The sequence below is a fragment of the Antechinus flavipes genome, chromosome 2 (assembly GCF_016432865.1).
Source record: "Antechinus flavipes isolate AdamAnt ecotype Samford, QLD, Australia chromosome 2, AdamAnt_v2, whole genome shotgun sequence".
In the NCBI taxonomy this organism is placed as follows: domain Eukaryota; kingdom Metazoa; phylum Chordata; class Mammalia; order Dasyuromorphia; family Dasyuridae; genus Antechinus; species Antechinus flavipes.
In genome coordinates this window covers 137,986,024-138,001,629 of record NC_067399.1, presented here as the reverse complement: position 1 = coordinate 138,001,629, position 15,606 = coordinate 137,986,024, and the positions used below count along the sequence as shown (strand labels likewise).

Sequence of the window (15,606 nt, the reverse complement as noted above, 5' to 3'; positions counted from 1 at the left end):
TCCAACAGATGCTCAATAAAATGCTTATTCTACTTTTTTTCCCTCCCTACAAGTGTTTTTGTGAATCGTACACAACCAAAATGAGCCATTTTCCAATTTCGTCTCTCCCCTTCCTCGTTGTCCCAAATTTGTCCTTTTCTGGGAGGAAAGGATGGAAAATGGGCTGGGGAGAACCGGAACCCAAAGTGCAAGGAGGAAGATCCGGTTCTGGTAAAGCTTTGCTTTGCCGGGTCACAGGAAGAAAAAGAAAACAGTAAGGTAAAAAAGGAGGACAAAGGACCTCCACGACCCGGAAGCGGAAGCCGACACACGCCCGTGCGGGCTTAAGGCCGCTTCGGCCGAGGCCGGATGCTGCCTCGGTGACCGTTACGGGCGCCGCAGCCAAGGCCGGGGCCGGAGCCGGACAGGGCTGAAAAGCCATGTCGACCTCCCAGAAACACCGGGACTTCGTGGCCGAGCCCATGGGAGAGAAGTCCGTGAGGTGCCTGGCGGGTATCGGAGAAGTGCTAGGCAAGAAGCTCGAGGACAGGGGTTTCGACAAGGCCTATATGGTTCTAGGCCATTTCCTGCTGCTGAAAAAAAACGAACGCCATTTCCAGGAGTGGCTCAACGACGTGTGCGGAGCTAATGCCAAACAGTCCCGGGATTGCATTGGCTGCCTTCAAGATTGGTGCGACGCCTTCTTGTGAGCAGCGGGCCTGGGGGCCGGCACCCTTTTACTCCGGACGGATCTTTACAGTTAGCGCTCCCACGTGGGATATCCTGCCCCTTCTTCGCTCCCCACTCCCAACTAAAGGAAAGGTTTCTGCTGCCGCCCTCTCTTGGGACACCTTCCCCTCTCCACCATCATTTTGACCCAAGCGTCCGTGCTCATACCTCAGCATGCTTACTATCTCGTAAATTCCAGTGGTCATAGTTATTAGCTTTCCACCTCTTAAGCCCCCATTTCTGATCTCGTTTATGCCATTTGGATAATTTGGCAGGAGGACATTGATTGCCATTGTAAAGAGTTTTTTTTAAAACCAATAAAAGTCAACAAACTTGAAAAATTAAGGAGAACAAAGAGAGTAGTTGATAATTAAGAAAAGAGGCACCGAATTTTCTCAGAGAACCTGATAACGCCCAGCATTAATGAAGAACTGACTGAAAAGCAAGAGAAGACTGATTGCAAAAACTGTGCTAAGAATCAGAAAGGTCCCAATGAGAAGCAGGAGTCAGAAAACATCAGACCTGAGTTCTAATCCTGCCTCAGACTCTAGGTGTGTCACTATGAGCAAATCACCCCATCGCTCTTACAGTTAGTTGTCTCATCTGGAAAACATAATTATAGCAGCTATTTCATAGGACAGTTCCGGGGAACAAATGAGGTCATGCATGTAAAATACTTTGAAAACCTTAAAGTATTATATCTTAGCTATTATGGTGATCACACATTGTTGTTCTTCCTTCATTCTCAAAGAGGACCAATGATATCACAAGGTTGATGTCTCGACTTACAGGTGAATATTACCTCTCTCATTGACATATCTGGAGGGCAAAGCTCTCAGGTCTCATATTAAAGCCATTTCACCAAGGTAGAACATAGCAACATAGTTCTAAATGTTCTATTTTTTTTTTTTTTTTTTTTTTTACTACTTAGAGGATTAGTTATTTATTTGTTGTTGTAAGGGAAAATACTTCCGCAGTCTTTAAAAAAAATTTAAATATCCTGAAAATATGGTTAAACCAATCTGTAGGCACTGATTGAGCACTAAGCCTTCCTCTGCTGTCTCTGTGATGGAGAAAATTATCACACATTCTAACCCATCTCCATGATTAAGGAGTGGCCAAGCTAAAGTTACAAAGAACTAGATTAATTACAAAGAACTAGAGGTGGTCAGCTGTTCTTTGTTCTCAGAGAGGAGCATGACATCAGGGAGGTGATGTCATGATAATGCAAATGAATTGGATTTCAGTGAGGGAGGGCTGTGCAAGGTCACCTGCCTCACTTTCTCCTCCAGAGCCATCTGGGTCCACTGGCCAGATATAGATAGAATGACTGGAGATGGTCCTGGATGCAATGGGAGACCTTTTTAAGCTCAGATCTTCAACCTTAGAACTAGAGGAGGTCTTGGGAGGATATCTAGTCCACCCCTGCTCCCCTCATTCACAACATTCACACACTGATACACAAACACACACCCCACCACCACCATCCCTAACACTACTGCCCACAAAGCAACCAACATGAAGTAACTTAGGTTTACAGAATCACAAATCTAGAATCCAAAGGAAACTCGGAGGGCATCAAGCCCAACTGTCTTTTAAATAACTGGAAACAGAGGCAGTTTGAGGTATGGAGAACTTAAAATAGTTGTCTAAGTTTACACAGCAAATATCAGAGTTGGGACCCAAGCCAAGTGCCTCTGATTCCAAATCCAGTTTCTTTTTTTACTATACTGTTTTTCAGGAAAGAATACTCAATCATATATATGAAATGTTAGTAAATGAACAGCCCTAGGTGACATGGGTAGTAAATAGCATCGTTTCTGTCTGCTTTGGTCTGGTCATATCCCCCAGAGCAGGTTTACAGCGGGGCACAGTATTTGCCAAGTCATGTCCAGTAACATGAGCTACCATCTAATTTTAAAGCACTTATAATAATGACACAGAAACACATCAAATAGAGTATGGTAAAGGCAATAATGGGTGTGTCCAGTGACCATTAGTAAAGTTTCCTTATTAGGAAAGCACACAAGTTAAAAACTTCCTTATGCAGTTCAGAGTCTTTCATTAAGTAAGCCTTTTTTCCTAGCTAAAAACTAAAATGAATTTAAAACCATGAATTGGCAGAAACTCACCTTAAATCTGGCACAAAAACTGATTTTCTTATAGCTAGGATTTTGTTGACTAAAACAAAATAATCCATTTAAAGATGTATCACAGATAATTTTTTTCTAACCTGGGGACACAGTTAAATTCTGTGATGGAGATTGTTTGCAGAGTGAGTTTAATATTTTGCAATGAACTGGTTTATATGGAAAAGGAAGGTATGATACAAAACTATAAGCATGTATTTCTTTACTAAGTGGCCCAGGGGTATGATCATCCAGGACAGAGAAGATTTGAAAATCCAGAGAACAAATCAAATCTCTCTTTTCCAAACTCCCACCTTTAAGAATGGTATAATTGAAAGAACCCCAGCATTCAGGCCTAGTGCTGAGATTTAACTGTGCCTCTGACTTTAGGCAAGTCATTTTACTAAGGAAAAAAGACAATAGAGGTAATAAAACTTGAGTAAACAGGAAATATGTTACTTTGGAAAATCACTGAAATTTTAGTTTGAATGAAGTTAATACAATTTAATTCCAAAAATCAATGACTCTTCTGAGGAAAGGACTATGATCTATCCACGTGGGCTTTCACTCTGTGTTTTAAGAGAGGTTTATATTTAAGAGAGTTTTGTTACTGAAAAAATTTCATTATTTAATAGCCAAGTTTAAGATAAGCAGCTTTGCTCAAAGATCGGTCCTCAAACCAGATTTCCTGAGGTCCATACTTTTCTGGTGTAGGACTCACCCTATCTTGGGTTCCATTGGTATAAACTCCTAGAATCCAAGGTCACCTTCAGGGCATACTGATGCCAAGGTTATGAAGAGTGGTTATAAAACAGCAGTGGATAGAAATGGAATCAAATAGGCCAGGTCCCTAATTAGAACAGAATTTATTTCTTTTTGTCATCTATGAAAAAGGCCCAAGAGTGCCCAAAATAACGTTTGCTAACAGGTGACTGCATCTGTTTTCTTCTACCAAATCTATGAGTGAGCCTTACAAATCGGACAAATTCGTGTAGTATTATTCACATTGTAAGAGATTTCTTTGTTTCACAAGAGGATTTAGCAAGGTTGCTTTAAATTAGTTCCTGGTATAATTTGTTCCACTTGAGTATGCATATTTGTTACAAGAGTTTTTCCTTTTCTTTGTCGATGAGAGGGGGAGGAGGAAAGACATTGATTATAGGAGAAAAGAAAATAGATTTTTGTTAATTTTTAAAATTAAATTTTATATTTAAAAAACCATCCTTGGTATATGTAAGTGATGGTGTATATGTTATACGTATTTAATAGAGACACTGAGGAGGAGGAGGAGAGAGAAAATTAAAAAAAAAAAATCTCAGGTGCCATATCACTGTCAAATGAAGATCAAAAGCAGAGCTGAGTTGAAATTTTGGTACGTCAATTTTTAAAACAGGACTTTTTAAAAACTTAACATTTTTGCCCACATTTATTAAATATATAGAGAGAAATCACTCTATCAATGGTGTGTGTGTGTGTGTGTGTGTGTTTTAAATAAGGTAAATTGCTCTTGAGAGGAGATTATTGGGAATTAGGTAAAAATAAAATGCAATAATAAAACATTCAAAAATCAAAATAACAAAGTGAAGGAAACCTAATATTCATAAAATATGCCAACTCTTACCATTAAAAAGCTGTCTGGTGGATACATGATATAACTTGTTGCTATACATTGTGAAAAATAAACTCACATTTCTAAAGAAGTAAGATTTACAAAAGCCCTTTGCTCATAATAGCCCCTACATAGCAGACCAAGTAGAATCTCCTTTTTACAGAGAATAAAATTCAGCTTTTGAGGGGGAAAGTGATTTGTCCAAGGTCACACAGCTAAGAAAGAGTTAAAGCTAGGACTGAACTGGGATTCCTGCCTCCAAGTCTGGTGTTCCTTCCTCAAATGTGTGCTGCCTCAATGGATCAAAACAATCCTGACAGCCACTACCTCCCAGGGTAGTTGTAAGGATCAAATGAATTAATATACATAAAATCCCTTATAAAAGCACTGTATAAATACATGGAAAAGCATCCATGAAAATAGCAAGGTATAGAGGCAATCTGATAATTAACAAGCAATCATATTTTGACCCTCATTTGTGGTTTTTTAAAAAGACATTTTCAGATTAATGTCTAAAAACCTACATCTTGATTGCAAAACTTGGCTTTCTTTAAATGTCCATCACCTAGTTCATTGCTTCAAAAAAGAAATAAGAAAACATAAAATAGCTAGCATTTATATATTGCTTTAAGGTTTGCAAAGTTTTACATATGTTGTTTTATTTGATCCACACAACAACCTTGTGAGTGAGGCAAGTGCCATTATTATTCCCATTTTACAGAAAAAGGAACTGAGCCTGAGAGGTAAAATCACTGGTCTAAGGCCACACTGATTGTGGCTTTCTGAGGTAGAATCTGAACTCATGTCTTCTTGATTCCTAGCCCAGTTCTTTCTACTTGGAAAAGAATAAGCAAAACCTGCATTTGTTACTATCATAGGTCTGAAGTTCAACCTTGTATCACTTAAAAAAAAAAAAAGGTGAAAATGACAAACACGGAAATGATAAGACTCCCTACAGGTCTTCAACTCACAGAGAAACTGTCACCTACTTGAGAGCAGAAATTGAGTTTTGATTTTTTCCTTGAGTTTTGTGCTGGAGTGCTTACACAAGCAATTTCTGGTAGAGAGGCAATTTCCATTTGAGTAAGTACCCAAGAGCCTGCTCACTTCTCTCCTTTCTCAACTGATTATGGAAATGTTTACAGCTTCTCACTCAAGAGATGCTTTTGGGCACCTGCCTCAGCTGGTGAGTCCTGCTTGGAATCTCTTTCTTTAGGAGGTATCCAGGTAATCCACTGTCCATTCTTCTTTACTCTCCATACCTTTTATCTCCATACTTCCATATCTATACCCCCCATTTGTGTACCTTCTTCCATACTCTTCATGCCATAGGATTTTTCAGCTCACATTTATGGACTGTCTTCCCTGAATGGGATGTAAAATCTTTGGACTGCTTTTCTTTTGGCTTTTATCTGTACTCTTGCACTTAGTAAAGTCCCTGGCAAAGGATAAGCACTTAATAAGCATTGTATAAAATAAATAAGGGATCTATCTACCAATAACTGTGAAATTAAAATAAAAAGATCTGTCTGCCTATATTGGACCTGTGACTTCACTGATAGAGACCTCTGAGAGGAGGAAATTGTCTCTAGCCAGTGCAAGCTGGCACCTTCTCTGAAATCTCTAATCTTAGAGAGTTGCTTAGAATACTAAAAGGTTAACTTGCCCAGGATTACACAGCCAATATTTGGCTAAGGAAGCACTTGGACTCAAGTATTCAGGGCTCAAAGGCCAATTCTTGATATCCTAACAGCAGTATCACACTGCTTTAGACCTATTCAGGAACATGGCTACAACACAGACTTGAAGGAGTTCCTTAATAAAAAATTCCTAAAATAATGCTCTCCTCTGTCTTTGCAGAGCCTAATTAAGGGGAAAGCAAAAGTCCAATAAATAAGTAGTTTTGAAAGGTGATTAGAGTTCTGTTGCCCAGGGTTACTAAGCAATAAATGTATGAGGCCAAATTTGAACTCAGATCCTTCTGAATCCAGGGCTTGTGCTCTATCCCATTGTACCATCTAGCTTCCCTAGAAAAGTTGTTTTTAAAATTGTACAAATCACTTCTGAAACAAAAATGTTTGATAACTACTTGAAAAAATTGTTCAGACTCCCTAATTAGACATATTAGACTATAAGTGAAAGAAAAGATTGGAATTACATATAAATGCACATATATGGATACATATTAGTATGAATAAATATAAATATGGATACATGTAAAAACATGGATACATAGATACATGGATACACACACACACATAGATATATATCTTTAAAATCCACAGTAATGCACGTTGGATATGCATTTCTTCAAAGATTCTGATAATATTCTATAAATACTTAATAGCAAATCTCTCTCCCATTTCTGTACCTCAAAGACTGATCTTTTAAGCCTCAATAAGGTTTGTGAGGGCTGTTTGATTAAATATGCTACAGTTATCTCCTAATGCATAGAAGAAAGGTGGATAAAGCCAGTTCTCTAGTTTGACCTCAATGAAATTTTTTTTTAAGACAATTAAAAAAAATGAGTAAGGAGTAATAGAGTAGTAGAGATGTGTGAATCAGGCTAGGATGTGAATTTAGAATTCAGGATTATCAGAACACTAATCTTATCTGCTTTACCCATGATTATGACCTTGTACTTGCTAATAGAAAAAAAATTGTTAAGCATTCAGACCTTGGGATCTGGGGATCCAGGCAAGGAGGTGGAATCAGGGTCTACATTCTGATACAAATTTTAGCCAGGGAAGGTTAGTTGACCACAGGGAAATATCTAGGGTTGACTCGAGGAAAACCATCGGACTACACTGTTTCTGAAGTCTGAAGTATTTTCTGGCTATTTTAACTAGGCTTTGGTGATCTGAAAAGTATAAGGAAAGAAGAAGATAAAGATAGGAAAGTGGAGAGAATGGGGAGAAGGAGGATCTAGATCAGATGATAATTATCCCCAGTCATATTTATTTAGGAGAATCTTAGGAAAAAGCAGATTTATGGTAGAAACTGACATTTCTATGTATAATTAAGATTCAATGACTTAGCATACTGCCAAAACTCAGCCCAGTTTACTATTAGTCATCTTTCTAAACTGGAATTTTGCTAGTAAGGTAATTTATACATATTATATCATGTTACATTTAAAACCAAAGCCCTTTAGTACAATATGATCTTACAGAGGCTAGATTTAATCACTCTGCAGAGATCTTCAAATGGATAATGTAAATGAGGGAGAAAAGGAGTTGTTAAAGGAGGGTAGGTCAGGAGACTTAATAATATTTACAGGATATTCTAGAGATTACCTTGTTTATTTAATCTTTGAATTTTACATATAGGGAAACTGAGGCCCAGAGGCTGTAGGTGACTTTTCTAAGATCCCACATATAGTAATTATCAGAGACAGAATTAAAAAACAAGTCATAAGTAAAGGACATCATAGATTTAGAAGATATATTTAAAAGGAATCTTAGAAATAATCTAAATCCAATCCCTTTACTTGACAGACAAGGAAATCATACTGTGAAATTTACAGTCAAAAAAGTTTACAGTCAAAAAGTGGAAGAACCAAAGTCTTCTGACTCCACAACAACCATTCTTACTCCTGTCCCAACTTATTGCTTGAATTGTTGTTCAGTCTTTTTTCAGTCATGTCCAACTCTTCATGACCCTGTTTAGGGTTTTCTTGGCATAGATACTAGAGTGGTTTACCATTTTCTTCTCCACCTCATTTTGCAGATGAGGAAACTGAGGCAAGCAGTTACACAGGTAGGAAGTATTTGAAGACAGATTTGAACTCAGGAAGATGAGTCTTCTTGACTTCAATCCCTCCGCTCTTATCCACTGTGCCATCTAGCCATCCTTGAGTACATTCCTCCATAAGGTAGGAAAGGCTGGCCTCAGCTTTTGGGTGGCCTTAGACATGTCATTTAAACTCTAAAGATCTTCTCACCACCTTTTGTAATATTCTAGAATGTTAGAGTAAAGGAAGGGTTCTTTCAGTGGTCACCAGGAATTAATCCTCACTGAATTTCAAAAGTCAAATGATGGAAACATTTCAGCTAAATAAAATGATGCACTAAAATTGGACCATCACTCAGGACCTCTTCTCTGGCTTTCAATAGTTAACTCCGAACTGCCCCCATTCCCACACCCTCAGGATGTTTCCTAAAAAAGAAAGATCTCTCTTCAGAAGAATGTGTCCAAGACAAGATGGAATGATTAGCACATATAACTGGATTTTGATTTCTTTAGATCAAAAATATAATATGACCGAAAGTACAAAGTAATGACTCTTGTAATGAAACATGACTTTGCAGTGAATCTCTAGAAATTAGAGGGACTAAAGAACTAATCTGCCAGATTGCACTTTTAATCCTTACACAACACATATTGCAAGTGAATTTTATTTTAGAAAGCCAATGCATCTCTGAAAATTTTCATGTAATTTTTTTTCTTTTTTTTTTTTTCTTTCTTTTGTTTAACTTCAGGCAGCTAGATGATGCAGTGGATAGAGTAGTGGAACTGGAGTCAAGAAGGCTCATATTACAGAGTTCAAATTTGTCCTCAAACACTTAATCTGTATGACCTGGGCAAGTCACTTAACCTTGTTTGCCTCAGTTTCTTCATCTGTAAAATGGGCTAGAGAAGGAAATGTCAAACAACTACCATATCTTTGTCAAGGAAACCTCAAATGGGGTCGCAAAGAATGGTACCTGACAGAAAAAGGTATAAGATTGGAAAGGTAAGGAAATGAACAGCATTTAAATGGGAGCAGAATGTGATATATAGTCAGAACGTTGGCAATGGAGCAGGATACAGATTGGAATGGGAGACACTTCAGGCAGGGAGATCAATTAGAACCTCTAATACAGGTAGTCAGGAGCTGATAAAAACCTGACTCACGATGACGACTTTAAGAGTGGAGAGAAGGGGAGAGATCCAGGAGAGGGGAACAACTCTTAGGGGGGGAGGGAGTCTTTTTTAGAAAGAAACAATTCTATCTTAATTATGTCTGCCTCCACTAAAGTCCTCCTGTAATGTCTCATCATGCTCGGAAGCTGAGGCTGGATTAGGGAAGGCAAGCACAAGCTCTCTACTCCAGAGGGGCTTGTCATCAGGTTGGTGGGGAAGTCAGTGACCTCAGCTAGAGGCAGCAAGGTGGCCCAGGCCTAGTGGATGGAGCTCTGGACTTGAGTTCAAATCCAGAATCAGGCACCTAGCTGTGTAACCCTGGGCAGGTCACTTAACCTCTGTCTGCCTGAATGCCCTCAACTTTAAAATGAAAAAAAATAGCACCTCCTTCCCAGAGTTATTGTAAAAATCAAATGAGATAGCTGTGAAAGGCATTTAGCACAGTGTGCCTTGGACATAATAGGCAATTAATAAATGCTAGTTTCCTTCTTTCCTTCATGAAACAAATCTCAGGTAAGTATTGCAACTACAAGCCTTATTTTATAGATGAAGAAACTGAGGCTCAGAGAAGCTAAATGTCAATCAATAAACATTTAGAAGTGTCTACTGTGTGCCAGATACTGTATAAAGCCCTAAGGCTCAGTGCTAAACATCTCCTGTGCTTTTGATGCACAAAGGTATAAAAACTATCCGTGCTGATAAAAATCAGACATATCAGAAGTATTGAAGGAGTTATTCCTTAACTTGTTTCATTAATACAAATTTTAATGTAGTATGGAGAAAGAATAAGGCATATAGAAATAAGATCCAAATTTGGGTTAAAATCCCAACTCTTCCACTTCACACTTGCGATACCTTGTACAAGTTCTCTGAAGTTGAGCCTCTTTCTATAAAACAGGATTTTGGAGGAGTTGTATAGTAAACTCTTTTTATGGAGAAGGGGAGAATAAGCAGATTATTTTCCCTACTAACTTGCATATTCATTTCAGAAATGTTTTGGCATTTTTTATTTAACCAGTAGCAGTTTTTAAAACATTTAAATTTCTCTTAGCCTGCTAATCTTCAAATGATTTTTCCTTAGGTTCCAGTTTTTCTATCACCTCTTTGTTTGTCAGAGTATGGAGGCTTGCAGAATATAGTTCACAGAACCTCAGAGCTGGCAGGGACCACCAAAGACCATCTGATCCAGTCCTGAACAAGAATTCCCTTTATGACATACTAGACAATCTATCAATAAATAAACATTTATTAAGCACCTACTAAATTCTAGGCACTGTGCGAAGCATTGGGTATACAAAAAAATAAAAACAAAACAAAAGGTAGTCCCTACTCAGGAGAAATGGTGATTCATGCCCCAGAGAAGACCTTCAGAGAAGCGGAGGCTCCATTAGGGAAGTTATTCCATTTGGGCTTAGCTCTAATTACTAAGGAATTTCTCCTAACATCAAGACGGAATAGGTCTCTGCATCTTCTACCCATTTCTCTACCCAGTTCTGCTCTCTGGAACTAAACAGAACAATACTATTCAAAGACCCACGGTCTGTCCCTCCAAGACCCTCTTCTCCAGAGCAAATTGTTTTAGTTTCACACATGACCTGATCTTTGAGGAACCTTGTAGCAATCTGAGTTTTGGAAGTTGCCTTCTGAATGTCCGAAATTTCCCCTATTTTTTTTAATACTCTTTAACTTTTCTAAGTTGCTATATACTTTTATTAATTTAATATTACATTTTGTAATGGAGTAAATTACATATGTGCTATTGAGGGGGAAAAAACTCTTTGGTCTGTACATTTCACTTTTGTGGCTTCTGACATATATTTGTCTTTTACATGTTTGGAGAATGTGGACAGTCTCCCAATATTTTCCAAGGTCAGTCAAAAAAAAAAAAAAAAACAACTAGAGAATGTCAAAGATCTAAAACATAGTGCACATTTTTTTATTTATGAGATGATCCCACCAAAAAGGACTAGCAGGAGGTCTATGGAAAGAAGTTCGAAGTAGAAAGTGACTGTTTTCAGCCCTAGGCTTTCATTCAGCCACCTGAGGAGTTAAAAGTAGAGAGAAACATGATAGCATCACAAAGACAGCAACTCACATTTATATTAACACTTTATGGCTTACAAAGCCCTTAACTCATAGCTCAATGGATCTTCAACGTAGTCTTTGAATATAAGGAATATAATTCAGACCCATTTTATAGATGAAGAAACTGAGGTTCAGAGAGGTTCACAGTCACACAGCTAGTAATGCTAAGCTATCATTCAAATGCAAGTCTTAGGATCCCAGGTACAAAATAATCATATTTGGCTCAGGTAAAGAGAAAAGCCTATTCCCCCAAAACCTTATCTTTTCTCCATCCCTTAAATATACTTATAGCTCTTTCCCCCTTTATCAAGCAACTTCTCATTGTCAGCATCCCAGGTAAGCAGGGTGTCATTTCACCTAGATGGGAAACTCCTGGAAGGCTGAACCTGGCTCACATAGCTGCGTCCCCTTCAGACTTGACTATGGTAAGCTACTCTCTAAGCATTTGTCAAATAAACAGTGACAGAGAAGTTCCCAGATTCCACAAGGAAAACTCAATTTGCTCTAGGGGAACAACCCCTGAAGCCACCTTTACATAAGCCAAGGTGCACAGTAAGCTCTGAAAAACTTAGCAGATGCACAGTCTGCCTCTTCATGTGTCTAACAAAGAGCTGCAGTGAGCTATTCCAGAAACCTGGCCCAAGTCTACCATTCCTGGATGTCCTAATTGTCCCTGAAGCATCACTTGCTTCTTAAGCAAATAAAACCCTTTGTGGCAAGCACCTCCCCGCCTGGCCAAAGTCCCCATGTGACCTACCTTTCCCAGTCTAACTGACCTTGGGGCCTAAAACAAGCCAGTTGTGGGCATACGGAGAGGTCTCCTACAACACTGTGGGAAGGGGAAGAGATAAAAGTGTAAAGCACCTACTATGCATCAGGCCTGCACTAAGCGCTTTACAAATATTCTCTCTCTTGATCCTCACAACAACCTGAAGGTAGGTGCTATTTTTAAACTTTAGAAATGAGGAAATGGAGGCAAATGGTTTAAGTGACTTGCCCAGGATCACAGCTAGGCAGTGTCTGAGATTGGATTTGAACTCGGGTCTTCCTGATTCCAAGCAGAGTGTACTGTGCACCGTGGTGCTACCTAGCAGCCACTAGGTGGGCACCAAAGTTAGCATACAAGAACCCAATTGGCATCCTGGCTCTGCTAATAGCTTCTATACGACCTTGGGCAAAACATTCTTCCTCAGTGTCATTCTCTGTAAAAGGAGCTGGACCAGACGGCTTCTAGGACCTTCTAGCTTACATCTTGGATGCTAAGAACACTTTGAGTTTCTTTACTAGGTTTTTATGAAGATCAGGGTGATTACAGGACATGGAATTTATTTACAATAGGTAGATATGGTATATGTAATCTTTGACCTTAAAGATACTGGCAAGGTTAAGAAAACAGTGGAGAAAGCTTGGAGGAGATGGAAGAGGAGAACTGAAAACAATATAAATGGAGCTTGTGCACATTTGAGATTAATTTCAGCAGCTTCCTGGTTTTTAAAAATTCTCATAACGTGGTGAAAAACTTTTACTGTGGAGTCAACCCAACTATGGAGAAAAATAAAACATTAAGTTGCCTTGGATCTGGCTCCAAAGCTGGAACCAGACAGGATGGATTAGATAGCTCTAATTCTCTCCAGTAAGGAAAATAGCTGAAATCTCTTACCTGGGAGTCAACATATTCTCTTTCCCACTATATTAAATCAATTATAGGGTTCCTTTGTTCTTTGAAAAATTCACCACTAGTTAGCCTCAGTCCTTAAAAAGTCATAGATTCTGGGAGTCTTTGGGGGTGGGGGGGACAAACATGGAGAAAATGCCTAGAGCAAGAGATGGAATGAATTGTTTGTGGAACAGGCAGGAAGGTCAATATCACTGGTTCAAGGAATATGTATCAGGAAGTAAGGACCAGGAAGGTAGAAGGTGGCTAGGTTATGAAGGGCTTTGAAGGCCAAAAAGTGCATTTTGTATTTGCTCCCGGAGGCAGTAGGGAACCACTGGAATTTACTAAGGAGTTTCAGGTTAGTGGCTAAATGGAGGCTAGACTGTGGCAGACCATTACAATGATCATTGGTTGAAGTGATAAGATCCTTCTTTAGACTGATGACAGTTTTCACTGACTTCTGAAGGTGACAGTGTCAGAGGAGAGGAGGAAGCACATTCAAGAGATGTTACAAAGGTGAGATTGACAGGCTTTGACAACAGTTTAAACATGAGAGATAGTGAGGAATCCAGGATGGCTTACATTATGAGAGGGATTAGAAGGGTGGTGATACTGTGACAGAAATAGGGAAGATAGAAAAATGTAGGGGAAACTCATTTAGGTTAAGAGTTTAGTTTTGAAAATGTTCAGTTCAAGATGCCTACTGGATATCCAATTTGATTTACTTTAAAAGCAGTTGGAGATTTGAGACTGGACGTCAGGAAATGTGAAGGCAGGATAGGTGGATCTGAGAATTGTCAGCAGAGAGCTGATAATTAAATCCATGGGAGCTAATGAGATTACCAAAGGAGGGAGAAGGTCCTAGAACACACATCTACAATTAGAAGATGGTAGCAAAAAAACCAAGGACAGTGGGATTCCAAAAACCTAGAGAGAAAGGAGTATCAAGGAGGAGAGAATGACTAGTAGCATCAAAGGCTTCAAAGTCAGGAGAATAAGGATGGAGAAAAGGCCACTGGATTTGGCAATTAGATCACAGGCAATTTTGGAGAAAGCATTCTGTGCAATGTCGGAAACCAAATTGTAAAGGGTTAAGAAGAATGCTTGAGGGGCAAGAGTGGATGCACCTACCTTAGAGGACTTTATTAAGGGCTTTAGCCACAAGACAAAAGAGATACTCATTAGTGGGGATAGAAGGATCAAGGGAGTTTTTTCAGGATGGGAGAGATGAGAATGGATATGTTTGTAGACAATGGGAAAGCAGCCAGAAGTCAGAGAGATACTGAAAATAGGTGATACAGTGGGGATGCTAGAACAATGTGCCGGAGATGAGATTGAATGGGACTGTATGGGAAGGCAAGAGGTTAGTCTTGGTGAGGAGCAATGGAACCTCATCACATGAGATGGGAGTGAAGGACAAGACAATGGCAGATGGGAGATGAGAAAGAGGGGAGAGGAAGGGGATCATGGTCAATGGCTTCAGTTTTTCTGTAAAATATGAGACAAGGTTCTCAGCTAAGAGGGTAGGCAGAGGGAGGTTGAGAAAGGAAGAAAAGTTTTGGAAGAGCTGGCTGTGGAGGGTGAGAGAGTTAATAAGGCAGGTGCAAAGGATTACCTAGCGGCAGTGAGGGCCCAGTTAGGGTTGCACAATACAAATTTATAAAGGATCCAATCAAAACAACTATTCCTTTTTCCCTCTTTTTCATAATGAACAAATCATTCTTAATTTTAGTTAACCTAGGTCCGGGGGGGGGGGGGGGGCAATATTTTCTCTCTACCACTACCTCATTGAAATTGGTTTGAAAACAAAAAATGTTTGAGAATCAGCATTTCTAAGTGACAAAGACAGAACTTTTCAGACTGAACAGCCTGACTAAACCAATTTGCTCCAAAATTCATAGCCAACCTTGTGCATTGGGGCAGTGCTTTGCAATTCATAAACAAAGAACTTCTACCCTTCCCCCAAATTTTTGCATAGGGTCTTCAAGCCTATATATATGCCAAGTCTTACCATTTCCATTTCAAGTATTTCTTTTACAGACCAAATAAATGTCCTGTTTTTATATTACTATTCCCAAATGTACATTGATGTTATTGTAAGATACAGAACATAAGTTCATTTAAAAGCATTTTTAAATTCATAGAAACTTTTTCTCATTTAGATGTTCTCAATGAATAAATAGATGCTAATAGTATAACTACAATCATACATGGAGGAACCATGAGGTTTGTTTTTTTCTTGAATATTAAAAAGGTTGAGAAGCATTGCTGTGGGAGAGAACTATGGAAACTGAATGTAGATTGAAGTATACCATTTTCACCTTTTTTTTTTTTGCTTATTTTTTCTTTCTTGTTGTTTTCCCCTTTTGTTCTATTCTCAATGTGACTAATATGGAACTATGTTTTAAATGATTGTACATATATAGCCTGCATCAAATTGCTTACTATCTTGGAGAGGGGGCAGATAAGGGAGGAAGGGAGAAAAAAATTGGAACTCAAATTCTTATACAATC

The 15,606-nt window shown here is 38.8% G+C and overlaps 1 protein-coding gene across 1 annotated transcript; it reads left to right on the top strand.

The window, feature by feature from the left end:
* The first annotated feature begins 243 nt into the window (after positions 1-243).
* LOC127548296 (barrier-to-autointegration factor-like) lies at positions 244-1,431 on the top strand. The gene has a single exon (XM_051975654.1). The coding sequence runs from the start codon at positions 420-422 to the stop codon at positions 687-689; it is 270 nt and encodes an 89-aa protein (XP_051831614.1). The 5' UTR covers positions 244-419; the 3' UTR covers positions 690-1,431.
* Positions 1,432-15,606: the final 14,175 nt, after the last annotated feature.